Source organism: Scomber japonicus, chromosome 24, assembly GCF_027409825.1.
Source record: "Scomber japonicus isolate fScoJap1 chromosome 24, fScoJap1.pri, whole genome shotgun sequence".
Taxonomy (NCBI): domain Eukaryota; kingdom Metazoa; phylum Chordata; class Actinopteri; order Scombriformes; family Scombridae; genus Scomber; species Scomber japonicus.
Genome location: NC_070601.1, coordinates 7850872 through 7867074, shown reverse-complemented (window position 1 = coordinate 7867074; position 16203 = coordinate 7850872). Strand labels below are relative to the sequence as shown.

The window sequence follows — 16203 nt, the reverse complement described above, 5'->3', positions numbered from 1 at the left end:
GCGGTGAGCTACCTTGGCTAATGTGTGAAAACAGCTGAGTAACGTTAAACAATAAATGATCTGGCAGCAGATTAAACGAGAGCTAACGTTAGCGCTTACTTTAGTTGGCAGGCTGCTAAGGGGATAAAAAAAAAACGAGCTGGCTGCTGTTTTAACGTGTTTAAGCCTTGGAGGATTTTTCTTTTTTTGCAATAAAAATAAAACAATTGGAAACAATGCACTGGTTTATTAATTTAAGCGTTAACTAATAATACGTAGTACTCACATTCACATCCATTCTACATTGTGATCGCCATCTTGCTGTGTCACGTGAATAGTCTCGCCCTCTCTCTCTCCCTCAGTCTCTCGCTCTCCAGAGTAACTATAGCAACGGACCTACACGACGAAAGAAAGACGTTTATTCCCGATTTAAAGCGATTTTTACATATTTATAAGATAGTTAGCTTAAGTTCGGTTACGTGGTTATGTCATTAGTTTACTTGGCGGCGTGATTTAAAGTTTTATTTGGTTTAATTTCAAAAGAGAAAGCGTACAGGAACATCTGGATAATTACCACGTCTGGTCAAGATAAATGTGACGTATAAAATTGGTATAACTTTACCCGGGAACTCATGGCCGGTTAGCTCAGTTGGTTAGAGCGTGGTGCTAATAACGCCAAGGTCGCGGGTTCGATCCCCGTACGGGCCAACTGCGTTTTTCCTCTTTTTACAGCAAAATGCGTTTTTTTTTGAGCGCTATACTGAGTAATTAATCGACAATACACAGTTGGCATTATATGTAGATCGTACTGTCTATAAAACACTCAGTACAGTAGGTATAACTAATATAATTTTAAAAGTCAAACATAGTATCAAAGAATGGTTTGTTTATTTTGTCCATGTAACAAATAAGAATTACAAGTAAATTGAATAGTGCACATTTACTACAAACTCTCAAAAGAGCAAATTCACATAAACATATCAATATATATTAGCCTACGTGTCTGAAAAGGAGTAGGGGGCAGTATACACTCCTAAATGGCCTATATGCAAGTAACTCGATGATTATTATATCACAACCAACTGCCCCAATACTATTTATGTACAACGCAAATAGCCTATACACCCACTGTCAAGCAGACATAAGAGGACATAGAGACATAGAGACCATTGCCTCAGTATTTATTATAGGCTATACCAACACTTCCTCTTCACTAAAATTCTTAAAAATATTTTTGTGTGCCTATCCTTGAATTGATTTGTATTTGGACTTTGCTTGAGTTTTCTATCTAAACCATCCCATCAACCATTTTGAAATAAACAACACATCACTATGTTGTGGAGCTTTTAACATCTGAAATATGACCCAGAATACAAGCTTTTTGTAAGACATTAAAAGCCAAAAAAGTTGGAAACCACTAGTTTCATCTTTTAAAATGTGTTGTAGCCTACCTATTTTTTTAAAGCTTTTCCTAAGATCCATTGTGTCAAATGTTCATCTGAAAAAAGCTGTCAAATAAATGTAGTGGAGAAGAAAGTACAGTATTTCACTCTGAGATATAGTGGAGTGGAAGTATAAAGTAGGATCAAATAAAAATACTCAAGTAGGCTACACATACCTCAAAATGTAATTAATTATTATTTAAATGTAGGCTAGTCTACCCTACTTTTCACCACTGCCTACTGGTAAATTTATGAGGAACTATAGCCTATTAAATAAATGAAATGAAAATACACTAAAAAGGCATTTAAACACAAGAGCAAATGTAGTACTTCTTTCATGCTTGCCTAACTAAAAATTCCCCCAAACCACCGTGAGATTGCGCTGTTGAGCCGCCCTCCTCGCACTTTCTCCCCGCCTGCCTCACACTGTAGCGCCCGGCTGCCTGCCTGCCTGCCTGCGCTGGAGGCGGTGTGTTACCCTTTTTATTGTTCCAGCAGAAAGCTCACTGCTCGCTTTCCCCACATTTGTTTCAATGGCTACCACGCAGAAACCACGTCCCACCTGAGCTGGGGGAGAGCTTCAAGCTGTTTTTAAAAGGTGCGGAGGATTTTTACCGGCAAGCGTTGGAAATAAACGCTCCCACTGACGGACTATCTGTGGATCCTGAAGAAAGAAGACAGAGAGAGAGAGAGAGGGGGTAAGGAAATCATGCTATCCGGATTATGAAGCGAGGTTACACGTAGCCTTTTTGGTGTTCCTTGTATAGTAGAGTGCACACTTGGGTTCATTGCATTACACATTTCCAGTTTAAACACGCACAGTCTTTCTATAATGCAACTATGCGTGATGTTTGATGAGCCACATAAACTCGCTTTGCTCGATTGCAACCAGCCTGTTCGTTTTCCTTAATCTCTTGAGCTTTAGGAGGTCCAGTAGGGCTTCTTCTACTGTAAGCTTAATGATAGACAACAGCAACTTCCTCTAATTCATTTCAATCTTAAACAAACAAACAAAAACTTGCAATGCGCATTTTTTCTTCCTAATCCATATCTGATGTTAATTATTGATTTTTCTTTCCCTTCAGTTTCTCTCCTCAGCTGCTCCCCTGCAGTTTATTAGTCAATGCCTATCCATTCACCAGAGCTTACAATAGGCTGAGCTTGTCATTGTCAAAACGTCACCACATGCACATTAATATTAAGCAATACACACACACACACACACAAGGCCTGTCTCATGAGGTTGCCTTAGCCTACTGACATCTTTACTCTGGCCTAAAGGATTACTCTGCTAACCTACATCCAGGGGCTTGCACTTAGTCAACTATAGCCTACTCCTTATATGTGTGTCTTTTTAAGAACTGTGCCCCAGACAGGGTTGTGTCTGTTTTTATATCACTTGACAAGGATGTTTTTATGGTGTGTGTGTGTGTGTGTGTGTATATAGCAGGTATTTGGTATTGACACAGGCAAACCTTGACCAAGTACCCACCCATCCACCCCCCATGGAGAAAGCATGTGTGGCACTTATTAAGCAACAAATAAATCCCTTCCCTTTATTGATCCCTGGGGGGGGACACGCTCCTTTTTTTTCTTTTTTTGCACCCCCCCACCCCCACCCCCACCTCCACCCCATTCAGAACGAGGGTCAGGGCACAGAGTCAGTGGGGAGATGGAGATGGAACTTGGGTGTCCAGGCTGGCTTGTCTCCAATTCACTTCTGCAATCAATATCACACCCGCAACACCAGGAGAATTGGTGTTACACTCTCTTTATTCCTTACACACACACACACACACACACACACACACAGATATATATACGCGACCTCACAAAAGGAAGTCTCCTGAGGGCAGTAGAGCAGCTTAATGGCTCTGCAAGTGGATAGTGTCACCTTGATAAAACGTGGCACTGAGCGCGCCCATTGATCTGCCGAAGGCGTGCTGTGTTGTAGCCTTGATCTCGTCCTCACCTGAGCTTGTCAGGTTATAGCCGATGCTCAGTGTGGATGTAATTTCTTAGCCGTTGATGTTGGAAAAATGTCAACTAGAAAGAGAATCAGTGTGCTCCCTTCATGGGGCTTTAGCTGAGGGTTAGATTTAGTCTTTTTTTGTCCAATAAAAGAAATTGCTTTTTTTTCTTTCTCATTCTATAATGAATCTACATCCTGTATTTTCCCAAATTAGCCACCTTTTTTCTGCTCTTTTCCCTCCATTTTCAGCCAATTTCTGTGATTTCAATGCCAAACCTTCACATATTGAAGCAGGTCAAATTACATAGAGCTTAAACTGAAATGAAAAGGACTAAATCTCCAATACAAACACTGCTACAAACTTGAATGTGTGTGGGTAAAATATTTCTTCATGGCAGTTCGCCTAGCAGTGTAGCCATTAAACCTCTTGTGTACTCTGAAGTATGTCCATCACATCCTTTTTGTAGTGGCTACTGACCACTGAACTTACATCATTATTGAAGTGGTCTCATGTTGCTTTGAAAATTCACAAAACGTCAAATTTCCAGAACTGTTTTATATCTCACAACCACCATGTGTATATTCTTAGCAACACTGGAATATAATGTCAGATATTTGTGGCTTATTTTCACTTTTTTACTTATTTGTCTCTTCATTTATTTAAGAAAAGTGCCAATTTGCTATTACAAAATGATTTGAACCAGATTGTGCCTGCATAAATTAAAGCTTTCCCTGCACTTGTATACACACACACACACACACATACTCACACATACTCACATCTGATTCCCAGGGCCTGGCTTCCCTCTCACAAACTCTTGGGAAATTTTCAACTCACACCAGTTCAAAGGCTGGTTGAGAGGCCTCTGTCCCTCACAGTTAAAGCCCCTCTGCTGGAGGCTCCCACAGTAGCTTCCTTTGTGCCTGTGTGACCAGCTCGCTCTGTATTCCTCTCTTGCTCTCCTCTGTGTATAATCCCCCCCCAAAAACGCCTTACTGAGCAGATGATGAAACTTCTGCTTCCAAATTTCCACTCGTTAAGATTCATTTAGTGATGTGAAGTTGAAGGATGAGTACTTGCAATTCTCAATGTGTATGGTTTTGTTGTAGGAAAGCTTATTAATATTCAGTATGCTGTGCATTCTCATGCGTTTGTTTGTGTGGCTAACAACAGTCACAAATAACCTCACGTGTAGCTAGCTGAGCCCTCCAGGCTTCTTGTTGATGAGCTTCTGTTGAGTGAATGAAAGCATCAAACAAGCCCTGCTGTCTGTACAATCTATCTACTGGTGTTTGTCAGGGTAATTGGCACATGCTTGTTAGTGAATGATTAGGCAGAGCTATAAAACTGACTCCCAGTTGACACCACCCTACTTTTGAAGAGACTAGAAGGTAACCCAAGCCCAGCGTGGCTTTCAGAAGCCAGAATATTCAAGCATGTTGTGGTTAACCTCAGTCTTTTCCTTGTCAGCTACTCTCTCAGGCTGACCGATACTGAACTGCTAATAAACAACCAAACTGAGGTTTTAGTTTCAGTCCGGTGGGGGAAGCAGCGCACAGGAACAAGCAAGCGTTCCCACAGGTGTAATGAGTAACTTGAATATCAGGTCCCTTTTTTTTTATTGTCAGGTCACTTCCTTGGCCGAGCTCCAGTTTCCAATTTCAGTTTTTTTGTCACAGAGGTGAGGAGAGGTTAGTGTGTGCAGGTAGAGGGGTTAGTAAAGGATAGTGTTTTTTATGTGGAACCTTGCTGTGAAATAAGGTGACAAAGGATTCATTCAGTTTGGCAACAAAAAGGCTGGATTAAGGCGTGAGAGAACAAATGGAAACCAATGAAAAGCTGTGTGCAGAGTTTCTTTGCAAATACAGATTATTGCATGAGTTTTTCTTTTGTTTAAATATTACATGATTCATATTTTTGTGATTTCGAGAAGTCCACTTTAAGAGGGCAGTCAGAGGTCAGCTACTGTCATTTCCGGGGCCTCCTCCTACTCTTTGGATATCTTGCCTTCAGGAATGCTCTGTAAAAACCCTGAAGCTGTGACTCCCATTCAGATTAGACGGCAGCTTCAGCACAGTCACTCGTGTCATCGCAACTTCCTGTTTTAACCTCACAGAAAAAGAAATGTGACTGGCACTGAGTGGATTCAAGGCTCGTCTGCAGGAGACCGCTAATTGTACACTAGATGTATCCTCCAGATTTGGGGCAAAAAAAAAAAAAAGAAGAAGAAGAAGAGAAAAAAAAAGCAGCATTTGAGGAGCCTTTGGAATTGGACAACCCAATGACATACTGTATTTTGTCTTGAAACATGGACCTTACATCTGCAATGGTGTGAGAGTCTTCTTCCCCCTTGCACACGACCCCACCCACCAGCCTCTAAATATTTACAAGGTCTGTTTAGTCAGTTTCAGTGTTATTTTAAAAAAAGAAAAAGGAAAAAAAAGCTGCGTGTGGTCCCCTTTAAATGAGAGGATTTTAACCTGTGACTACAAAGGAAGTAACTGCAGAAAGGTTGCTCTCCTAAAGACCTAACAACCTGTTAATCAGCATGATGTCCTATGGGTCCCTAATGACATATTGATTTAACAATATATTGACATGATGGATGTTTTCTCCCTGTGCTTTAACACGAAACAGCAATTCCAGAGAGAAATACAGAGAGACAAAAGGGATCCAGACACGCACACAAAAGGGATCCTGTAGAAGACTGATGCACTCACACAGACACACACACACACTCACAAGCATAGTCTAGGAAGATTGGAAACATTAGATCATTGATCTTAAGTATGTACGTATGATATCCTCATCCCTGCATTCCCCTCTTCTAAAACATTCCTCAGCTGTGATGTCACCAACCGTCTGAGAGGGTATTTATTGTCTGAGGTCGAGGTTTATCAAGTGTGGGGTGGAGGTTGGGGGGCGCTGCAAAGTTTGTGTGTTTGAGCCTGGCAAGAAAGGGAGGGAAGCATAGGGGGGGGGGTTACTGTCTTTGTGTTCTCAGAGCGTATCTCATCTGCCCCACTTCAGAATCCTTGATTCAAGTCTGAACTGGTCTTACACAGAGCTTGGTTTGTCTGTAAATCCCACCTGCGTGTGCTAAAAATTGGTGTGATGTGAGTGTCTAGCTACGATTTAAACACCTCTGTCTGCTTTTCTGTGCACTGGCCGAACTTTAACCGTAGTCGTCATGCAAGCCGTGCATATCCTGGTCTGTGGTTTATACACTCATTTCATTTCATCATCCTCCAACCTATTAAAAAAACTAACCGGCTAAATCTGTTGTGGTGCTCACATTGTGTAAGGCCAATTTAACCTAGACTGAATAATGTGGCGAGACTTGTCACACATTTCTGGAACAAATTCCAGCAAAGGTTTTTCTACATTACCACAATAGAAAGCCCATCTGAGGCACATGTTTTATTTATTTCCACACTTTTCTAAGAGAAGGCTGATAGAGCCTCTTATTTTCAGCTACTTCCTGCTTCACTTTCATGTAGTTATTCTGGTTGCATTAAAGGTGTACTGTGCAGGAATTGTTTGTTTCTGTTTGTAAACACACAGCATTCAAAATTAGCCTCTCCTCTCCGGCCTAACGAGCAAGAGAGAAAGAGAGAGAGAGCAGTGGCCGAGTGAGCTAGACAATGAATGAAAAGAGCAAGCGGTGCTGTTGAGAAGAAAGCTGTGAATCAGTAATAAGATAAAATGTTGCATGTGTGTGTCGGTGCTGTCAAACACACACTGACAGCAGATGAGCAGCAGTCTACACACACACACAGCAAAGGGGGGAAACTTTGAAGCAGGGGGAGGCACTGAATCAAATAAAAACATGAATCCGGACCTCACACCCTGCCCGCTGTTATTGGCTGGGGGCTACACACCCACTGCCCAAAGGTTGCAGCACAGAAACATCTCAAACACAGTAAAATAATAAGAGAATACAGAGTCTCTGCAGATAGACATAAGTGGTAATTGAGTGGAATTACTCGTGTGAGTGTGTAGATTGTTGTTTTTTTTAGTAAAATGCTGCATAGTTGGCCTTTTAAAAAAAAATGTGTTTAATTATGCATCAAACACCCACAGCAGGCACTTGATGATTCCCAAAAAGGAGTACTATAATAATTATGTGCATAAATTTACCAAAACACAGGATGTGATGTAACTGTGCTATTTAGGACGAGGGCTGATACAGAAGCATGGAGGACATGCCTCAATTTGCTGCCTGCTATGTATTTAAGGGGCCAAAAATCAAAAAATACACTAAATCACAGACTGAAGAGGTTGTTGGCTTTGCTGAATTGAAGCATCTAAAAGAACACAAAATGAAACCCCATATTTTGAAGCGTGGAATCAAAAATCTATCCTTCTTTTTTCCTCTTTTCTCCAAAGAACAGAGGTCCCTGAAGCTTGAGAGCTCCTTACGGTAGCATCTGTCATCATGGTCGAACCAGGCGACAAGCCGTCTACAGCCGGCCAGAGGCTGGGCGCCCCCGAAAGTTTCGGAGTGTCCACCCTAGAGCCAGGCCTACGCCCTCCTGCCCAGCAGCCAGGGAAACAAGTCTCCTTAAGGGTTCAGATGCTTGATGACACGCAGGAAGTCTTCCAGATATCGGTGAGTGAAGTCTGATGTAATGACATAATGTAGGGGTTTTCCTCATTGGTCTGTCTCGCTGTCAATCAACTGTTTGGAGCACTATCAGCTGTTACGCTTAGTTGTAACCGCTCCTTGAATGTTGCAATCCCAGCAGCATGTCCTTATCAAAGTTTGTTTGTTTTCTTTCTTTTCACATAAATGGGGGAAGAGGTTGTTAAGACTTGACTTTAGTGTTATTTGTGCTTTCTGTTGATGCTTTCATAAACTGTTCACATCCAGGTTGTTGACTTTCGGCCCATGTAAGACAGAACGGTTAGTGACACTTTACCGGATTAAAAGCAGAAAAAGAGTTTGTTGTTTAACTTTATCATTGTTTTGGCTATTAGAGCAGCAGTGAGAGGGAGTTAGACATTTAGGTGATTGTCAGATAATGAATCCCCATCTACTTTCAGAACTGATTCATTGTTTTGAGTCGCTTTTTTAAGAAATATTGCCAAAATTCTTTGGTTCAAGCTTCTTAAGTATGAATATGTTCTGTTTTCTGTAGTCCTCTATGATTGTAAACTAGGCGTGTCCAAACTATTCCATAAAGGGTAGTTTCCCTGCAGGTTTTTGTTCTATCCAAATCAAGAGCACACATGATCGGACCAATCAAACTATCTGAAGATTGAGATCAGTTGATTAAATGAGCCTGGTGTGCTCATGCTTGGTTGGAATGAAAACCTGCAGCCACATGAACCCTTTATGAATTAGATTGGACATTCCTGTTGTAAACAGAATATATTTGGGTTATGGACTACTTCTAGGACGATCAGACATTTGAGGTTGCATCCTGGGCTTTGGGCTACTGTGACTGACATTTTTCACCATTTTCTGACATTTGACAAAACAATTTATCAATGAATCAAGAAAATAACTAATGGATTAATAACTAATGAGTATATTGTTAATTCCGGCCTTATTGCTTGTGTTATTGGTTATACATACAGTACACAAATAACCTCATAGATTTAATTAGCAAGTTGTGTTACTGTTTGGCATCAGCTATCATATTCTCATATGTTCAGAACTTGAAATGCATTTTGAAACTATTTTTTGTCTGGGACCTAAATTCTACATGCAAATAATCCAATAATAAATAAATCTTGAATGCAACTATTCACATCAAAAACCTTCTTTGATTTCAAACGGTCGGGTGACTCTGAAAAGGGAACGTTCAGTACATCCAGATTCAAAGCTAATTAGAGACCTTGAGAGGCTCATAAATGGAAGAAGAAGGGCTTGTTTTGTTTGTTTTCTTTGGACTGAAAGTGACTTTATGAGAATGTTTCATCCTGTATCAGCAACAGGAGCTCTTGTACTTGATCATCCTGTCATTTCCACACAAATATACTCTACTTAAACCTGTTTGATAAGTCTGTGTCATTTATGTGGCACTTTATATGACACTAAGAAGCATTGATTTGTTGACAGTGATGCCTTGAGGGCTCAGCCTAGCTGCATCTCATCTGCTCTGTTTTATCTAAGGGTTTGTCTGCTTGTCAATCAATCTCATCTATCTATTTATCAGCCTCCCGCTGCACCCCCACATAAATGACTGATGCAAATCTTCAAAAAGGCGTGATAAAACACAAGAGATGTGGCTTATCGGTGGGGATATTCAAATATTTTTTCCCTCATTCCTTCCACAATCCAACTGCAGTCGGTGGCTGTAAAAGGAGAGCTTGATATTTAGCTTTTACCTTGAGTCTTATCTGAGAGGAAGCGGGATAGAAGCCAGCTTCCTGTCGAAGCACACCACTCCTACAGACCCCTGAAATACTGAATATAATGCTGATTCATAGACAGAAAAACACTAACCTCTCTCTCTTACTGTCTCACTGCTATTCTCTTATTTTCCTGCCTTAATTGTGCTCTTGTTCGCATCCAGAAATGTACATAACTTACATATTCTGTTTGTAAATCAGACATCTAAAGTGTTTGCATGTGCTTTGTGTCTTCAAGAATTGGTGTGTGCTTGCATAAAAGTGAGCCTGAGGCATGTGTTTGTCTACAGCAGTGCTCTAGCTTCCTAATGCTATTTAGAGAAAGGGGTCCTTTGAGAGGCTGCAGCCAGCAGCTTTAATGACATCGGTGCTGCGGTGCTTCGGTATGTCATCTCTGGGTGTAGTCTCAGCCTCTGAATTAACGGCTGCTGCAACTTGCACGCCTGTGGATAAACCCAGCCGCCACATTATCAGCTTTAACATTACGGGGGGAGTTTTTGTGATGATAATTAAGAAAGAATCCAGCGAGTCACTGTCTCAGCTGGCTTGTGGAACATCCTGAGCTGCCAGTTCAGGAGAGCTGTAATTGGCTCTTGTGAAAATGCCAAGAATGTATGTGGTTGTTAGTGCCTGAGGATGTGTCTGTGGTTGAATGGATAGTTTGACAGAAGTCTAGGATCTGGTATCTGTGTGTGTGTGTGTGTGTGTGTGTGTGTGTGTGCGTGTGTGAGGGTGTGTTTTTCAATTTTTCTGAGTATTTTTCAAAATCCTCCTTTCCTAAATTGATGTCTTGTCAAAGTGATATAAAAACACTGAGCTCGTGGTTCTCCACAAAGCTGCTCCTCATGACAGGGATCTCTTGCACTTCTCTCCCTTTCCCTCCTGCTCTTTTTTTTTCCCCCAAACGCAAACATGCACACAAATGAAATGACATACCTCCGCCGAGCATCTTCAGACGTCACCACTCGGACCGCAGGAGAGCATCAGCTGAGAAAACACCAACAACAGCACCACAAAATACCAATACTGCACCCACACAACCACACACATACCATTTGTTCAGGTTGAGATTGATAACGGAGTCAGTTTTCAAAATCTGAATCGGTACAGGACTAGATTGGGAATGATAACAAAGGGAGAGGTGGGGATGAAATAAAAGACAGGAGAGTTGAGGTCGAGAAGGTATGAAGAATGAGGAGAATAGAGAATAAAGGGAACTGACAAAATTAATGAGGATTCAGTGAAATAAGGGAGCCATTGTCTTCTGAGCTTGACTCACCTAATCAGTCTTTTTTTTTTTTCTGGTACAATGCCCTGCAGTGTATTTGTGCAGTAGGTGTAGTCTAACGTGTGAATCAAGAGATAAGCATGCAGCTCACACTTGCGTAGGTATTCGACAGACCATTTTTTTCACTACAGGGAGGTAAAGTGGAAGACAACCTCATTAACCGAGCCAGTTATCTAAAAACCTAAGCCAGCCAGGGAGGCTGCAGGATATACTGTAGGAGCAATACATTTTATAGATCCAAAACATAGGGCTCTTTATCATTAATGGACCCTTTTTTTTAGTTTTAGTAATAATGTTGGCATTATGTGGCACAATTGCTGAATTTGAGTTGAAACCTTTTTCTTCAGTGTTTTAATTTTGACCCAATTGCTGCTTATTTGGGGATCATAAAAGGCTCACCAGTACAGTTTTTGTTCAAAAAAGATAAAATGATTTGAAATGGCACTTTGTTTATATTTCAACAGTGTAGATAGGGATGCATAATTCACTTTTTTCTCTCTCTGCACTATATCTAGCTGTGTAAAAGATGTGATAAAATGGGTTTTGTCCATGATGCAATGTTTAGAAAACTACGTCAGACAATAGCTCAATGCAGCAGTATTTTTAGAAAGTACTTTAAGTGTGGATTGGTCATCTCTGGCTGAGTCGTGATCCGTTTTATAATGTAGATGACTCTTGGTTGACTTCCACTTAAAGTTTAATCTGGGATCATGATGCAGCCAGTGTAATGTAAATCCGGAAGGAGAGGTTTAGTGTTTGAATTAGATTCCATAGAGAACAAAGCTTTGCCTTTTTAGAGCTTGAAATGGTATATTATAAATGCCAAATGGGTCAAGAAATGAATGCATAACGTTAGAAATGTTTTGGTGCAACATGTAATATTCAGATCTTGGATCCAGGTGATTAAGATTGAGGGGCCCGGGCTTTCATCCTCAGAGCTGATGTCCTCATGTTTATATAATCAGCGGTGTCCTCGGGGTTCCAGTCGGGAATGTGCACCCCCGTCAGCCCCGTGAACGGACTCAATTATCCGGATTCCCGTGAGCGGCAACGTGGAATCCATTAGATCAAAAAGGAGAGCCTACGGAGCTCTTAGCCGGACTCTTGTGTTTTTAGTGGCACGACGCCTGGCCGTGGCCGCGCACCAACACACACAAACTTGCGTGAGTGCAGAACATCGTCACTCACTCCCACCTGGTGAATAATTGAAGGCTGAGCGGATCTGGGGTGTGTATGTGTGCATTTACATTACAATTATAATCTGTTTAAGCCCCAGAGTTTACTTGCATGTCAGAGAGAGAAACTTGCCTCCACATGTAAAGCCTCCTGCCCCAGATTATCTCAGTTTATCGTGAGTTGGCACCATCAGTGATTGAGGAAATTTCTGTGCCCGTTAAGGAAGGAAGGAAACCATATTGATTTGGGGGATGTAGATTAAAAAGAGAACAAGTGACGGCAATGTCATTTATCTCTGACCTTTTTCTAAATGAGGAACGAATGTACGCCATTCAAATAATGATTCAACAGATTTAAACATTTTCTGAAAGTCACTGGTGATACTGAAAGCCACTGAGTGATTGATAGACTAGGTTAAAACTAGTTTGAATGCATGCACTCAATACCTGACGGACTGTTTATTCTAATAATACAACCAACAAAAGTGTGTGCATAGCTGCACGGTCAAATACTATGTGCCCACCCCAATCCCCAATGAGCTCTCCTATATACCTTCCTGCTCCCCTACACCACACACAATGGCTGCAACAGGCATGTTGAGTGGTAGAATTGAAGTGATCAAATTGGGTAATCTGACCAAAATAATTGGGGTTGAAACTGTTGAATAATTGGATAATCATCGGGTCTATAAAATGTTCATCACTTGTTCATGAAACTCAAAGCAATGTCTTAAAATTGCAGGTTTTTTCCGACCAAGAGTCCAAATTCCAAAAAAAGAGTTTATTATTGCATCACAAGAACAAGAAAAGCAAGCCTTGAAATAGAGGATTCTTTTAGCTTGTTGAATTGACTGATTCTTTCAGTTCTTAAAATAATGTAAAATCATAGATAATCTCCAAATCCAATAGAATAAAAATGGGCTTGGTTTTCTTTACTTCCCTGTAGAAAATAGTACAACACAGTACAACCATCTTTAGCCAAAATCTGAACAAGAACAAAATAAACTTGAGCCATACAGAAAAACAGGACAAGTGTGGGAAAAGAAGTAGAATCAATAACAAGAATGAAACCGTTTTGATCCCATCCGTTCTGGAAACATTGCAGCCAACATCTGAACCACTGCTGGTTTTTACATTGAGTCGTGATTTACTCTCCAGCGGATCTGCTTGATGGCCCCTGCAGCTGTAGCATGCTACACCTTTGTCAAACATCTGCAATATCTTCATATTTCAGTGTGGACTTGCCCTACATGATTGTGACACGATGATGAAGTCTTGCTGATTCCCCGGAGAGCAGTTGAGCTCGGTTAAGACCGCTCCCCCTCCCGCCCCCTGTGGATCTAACCTCGCTTTGAAAACCTCATTGGTGCAGATGATGCATATATGAAGCCACATGTGACCTGCCAGACATTTCACTCTTGCATCACATTTAGTCTGTCTCTTTTTTTTTCTCAGATGATAAATTGCAGAGGGAGTACGCTGTCCTTTTTTGACCTTTTTATCTAGCCATTGCTAGCTCTGATTGGTCAATATTTTTCTTGGCTAGCACGCTTACTTGACCTTAATCCCTGTAAGACCATCCAATACAGTAGATCCTCATCGTGATTGACTTTCTCAGTGGATGTCAGAAGCTTTGTGTCTGATACCAGAAGAGAGGATAGGGTGTGTGTGTGTGTGCAGTAAAATCACTATGTGGGGTTTTGTAGCATGATCGGATTGTGGCTTTATGATCTGCGGGGCTCCTGACCTCGTGTTTGTCTAAGATACACTGTTGGGCAAAGATACAGGACCGCAGGGAGGAAGGGTTATAAGGATTAGGATGATAGAACTGTTTTATAGACAACATCACTTGATGGACTGGCGGTCCCCAAGGCCCCCTGATAAATGAGCTGCAAGTCCCCCTGCCCCATTATGCACACACACACACACACACAGTCACTCCTTTGCTCCACGGTGAAGCAGTTGACATTTCAAACGGATGAGCCTTTGTGCTGTCGGCTGCCTCAGGAGTAAATGATACAAGTGGAAGTAGCAGATATAAAAGGAATGAGAAAAGATTATCAGTCACACCTTTTTTTTTTTTAAGTGTCTTTAAAGATAGAAGAATGACTGAAAACAGATAATAACAGACTGCCTAAAAATGAAATTTCTTTCTACCTCTTCAAAATGACCATTTAGTTTCGCTTTCCTTTGCTCTGATAGGTATGACTGCCTCATTGTTGGCCTGAACACCGCTGAGACTTCAGCTATTTGGCCCAAACAAGAGCAGAGGCAATTAGTTTTAATGCAGCCGGTCATTAGTGGATTAGTATGCATGAACCAGTTCCAATTTCTCAGTCTCCACACTAAGTTATTTTTAAAACTTTCAGCCGTGCAGCAAACTTCTTTCTCATATTGGATTTTGAAAAGATGTTTTCAAGTCTGAAATCTACTGCATGTCATTACACCGCACTGCTTTCTCTTTTATAGTCCAGCCAGACATTTTCACTCAGTGAAAGAAAAGAGAGAAAGACAAGTACAATGTTAAAAGAGCTTAGAAAATGCATATTTTTGAAGATTGTGTGACTTTACATCTTCTAAAGTTGGCAGGAGTCCTGGCAGTGAAGTTGTGGTTTTGGAAGTGTGGGTGAAGCCAAGGTGATGTTTAAAGACAGTGAAATGTACTTATTTCAGGGTGAGGCTGAAACCCTGGCTTTGTGATCTGTGCAAGTTTATGACTCTGTGTCACAGCGTGGCAGAGAAGATCTCCTCTCTTCTCCTCTTCCAAATCATTTCTTTCTTACTCTCTTGGAGCGATTACAGCACTAACATTTGGCAGGCCTCATTCATCACTGTCTGCAGAGACCTGCTCTGTGTGTGTTTGTGTTTGTGTTGTGTGTGTGTGTGTGTGTGTGTGTGTGTGTGTGTGTGTGTGTGTGTGTGTGTGTGTGTGTGTGTGTGTGTGTGTGTGTGTGTGTGTGTGTGTGTCTTAAAACCCCCCAGTCTCTGCTTGACCCAGTGCTGTAACACACTAAAGCTATTTTGACGATTCATGGCCTCACAAGGGCCACATTAAACCAGGTTACATGGATATGTGAGTTTATTGGCCCATGTGCATGGACATATATTCACCAAGTGCATAGTACAACCTGCCATGCAGTTCAACAGTTTCCTAATTACAGTCCTCTTAAAATAAACCTATACTTTTTTTGATTTGCAGATGTAATGTCCTTCCTGGTGCTAAATGGGAGTGTAGAATGAACATGACTAAATAATGCATTGTGTTTTTTTAAATAATTTAAATTCATTAGTGATGCATCATACTCCCCAAGCACTAAGTTGCAAAGTGAACCTACATCAGTATAATGTGAACATCATGGTTTCTTGGCCTTTTCTAGTTTGTTTGTAGGCCCCATCAATGATGGTAGAAAAATCCCTGTTCATAGCTACTCTACTGTGTTGAAAGACCAATTTTTATCTTGTAAAAGTGAAACAAACTATTTGAAAGTATGAATAGCAAAGTATACCCTGTGTTCTGCTAGAACTGGCAGTCCACCCCTACCATCACAAAAGAAGCGAAAAAACTGATGATTAACAAGGGGGAATAAAGTGTGACTGGTTGGAAGAGGAGGGAGATGAGAAATGCCCCTCTGTGCAGCACCAACACCATCTTTCATGACTTTCAGCTACCGGAGCCGAATATCAATCCACCAATCTTAACATAGAGCAAATAACATTGTAGTTGCATTTTTATTTATGATACTGTACTGTAATGGTATAGGTCTATCTGTAAGCTAAAATGCTACCATTTACTTTAGAGGGACATTCAGCATTATCCTCAGGATTTTAGTACAATATCATAAATGTAGCCATCAATTAAATATTTAGGACCATTTTACAGGATTTTTGTCCCAAAGCAAGTCAGCTAGAGACTGAGTTACCCACCAACATACAGTTAGCATTAATTAGCTAGCTAGCTACCTAAAGCTGGTAAGATGTGACAAAAT

The 16203-nt window shown here is 41.0% G+C and overlaps 1 protein-coding gene and 1 non-coding gene across 2 annotated transcripts in view; both read left to right on the top strand.

The window, feature by feature from the left end:
* Positions 1 to 613: 613 nt before the first annotated feature.
* Positions 614 to 687, top strand: trnai-aau (transfer RNA isoleucine (anticodon AAU)). Its single transcript has one exon. It is a non-coding gene; the product is annotated as a tRNA-Ile (tRNA).
* Positions 688 to 7832: 7145 nt separating this feature from the next.
* LOC128354366 (FERM, ARHGEF and pleckstrin domain-containing protein 1-like) overlaps positions 7833 to 16203 on the top strand; it is a 49807-nt gene continuing 41436 nt past the window's right edge. Inside the window, exon 1 of the mRNA XM_053314602.1 lies at positions 7833 to 8006. Coding sequence (XP_053170577.1) covers positions 7833 to 8006 — 174 coding nt within the window. The remainder of the gene's footprint in view (positions 8007 to 16203) is intronic.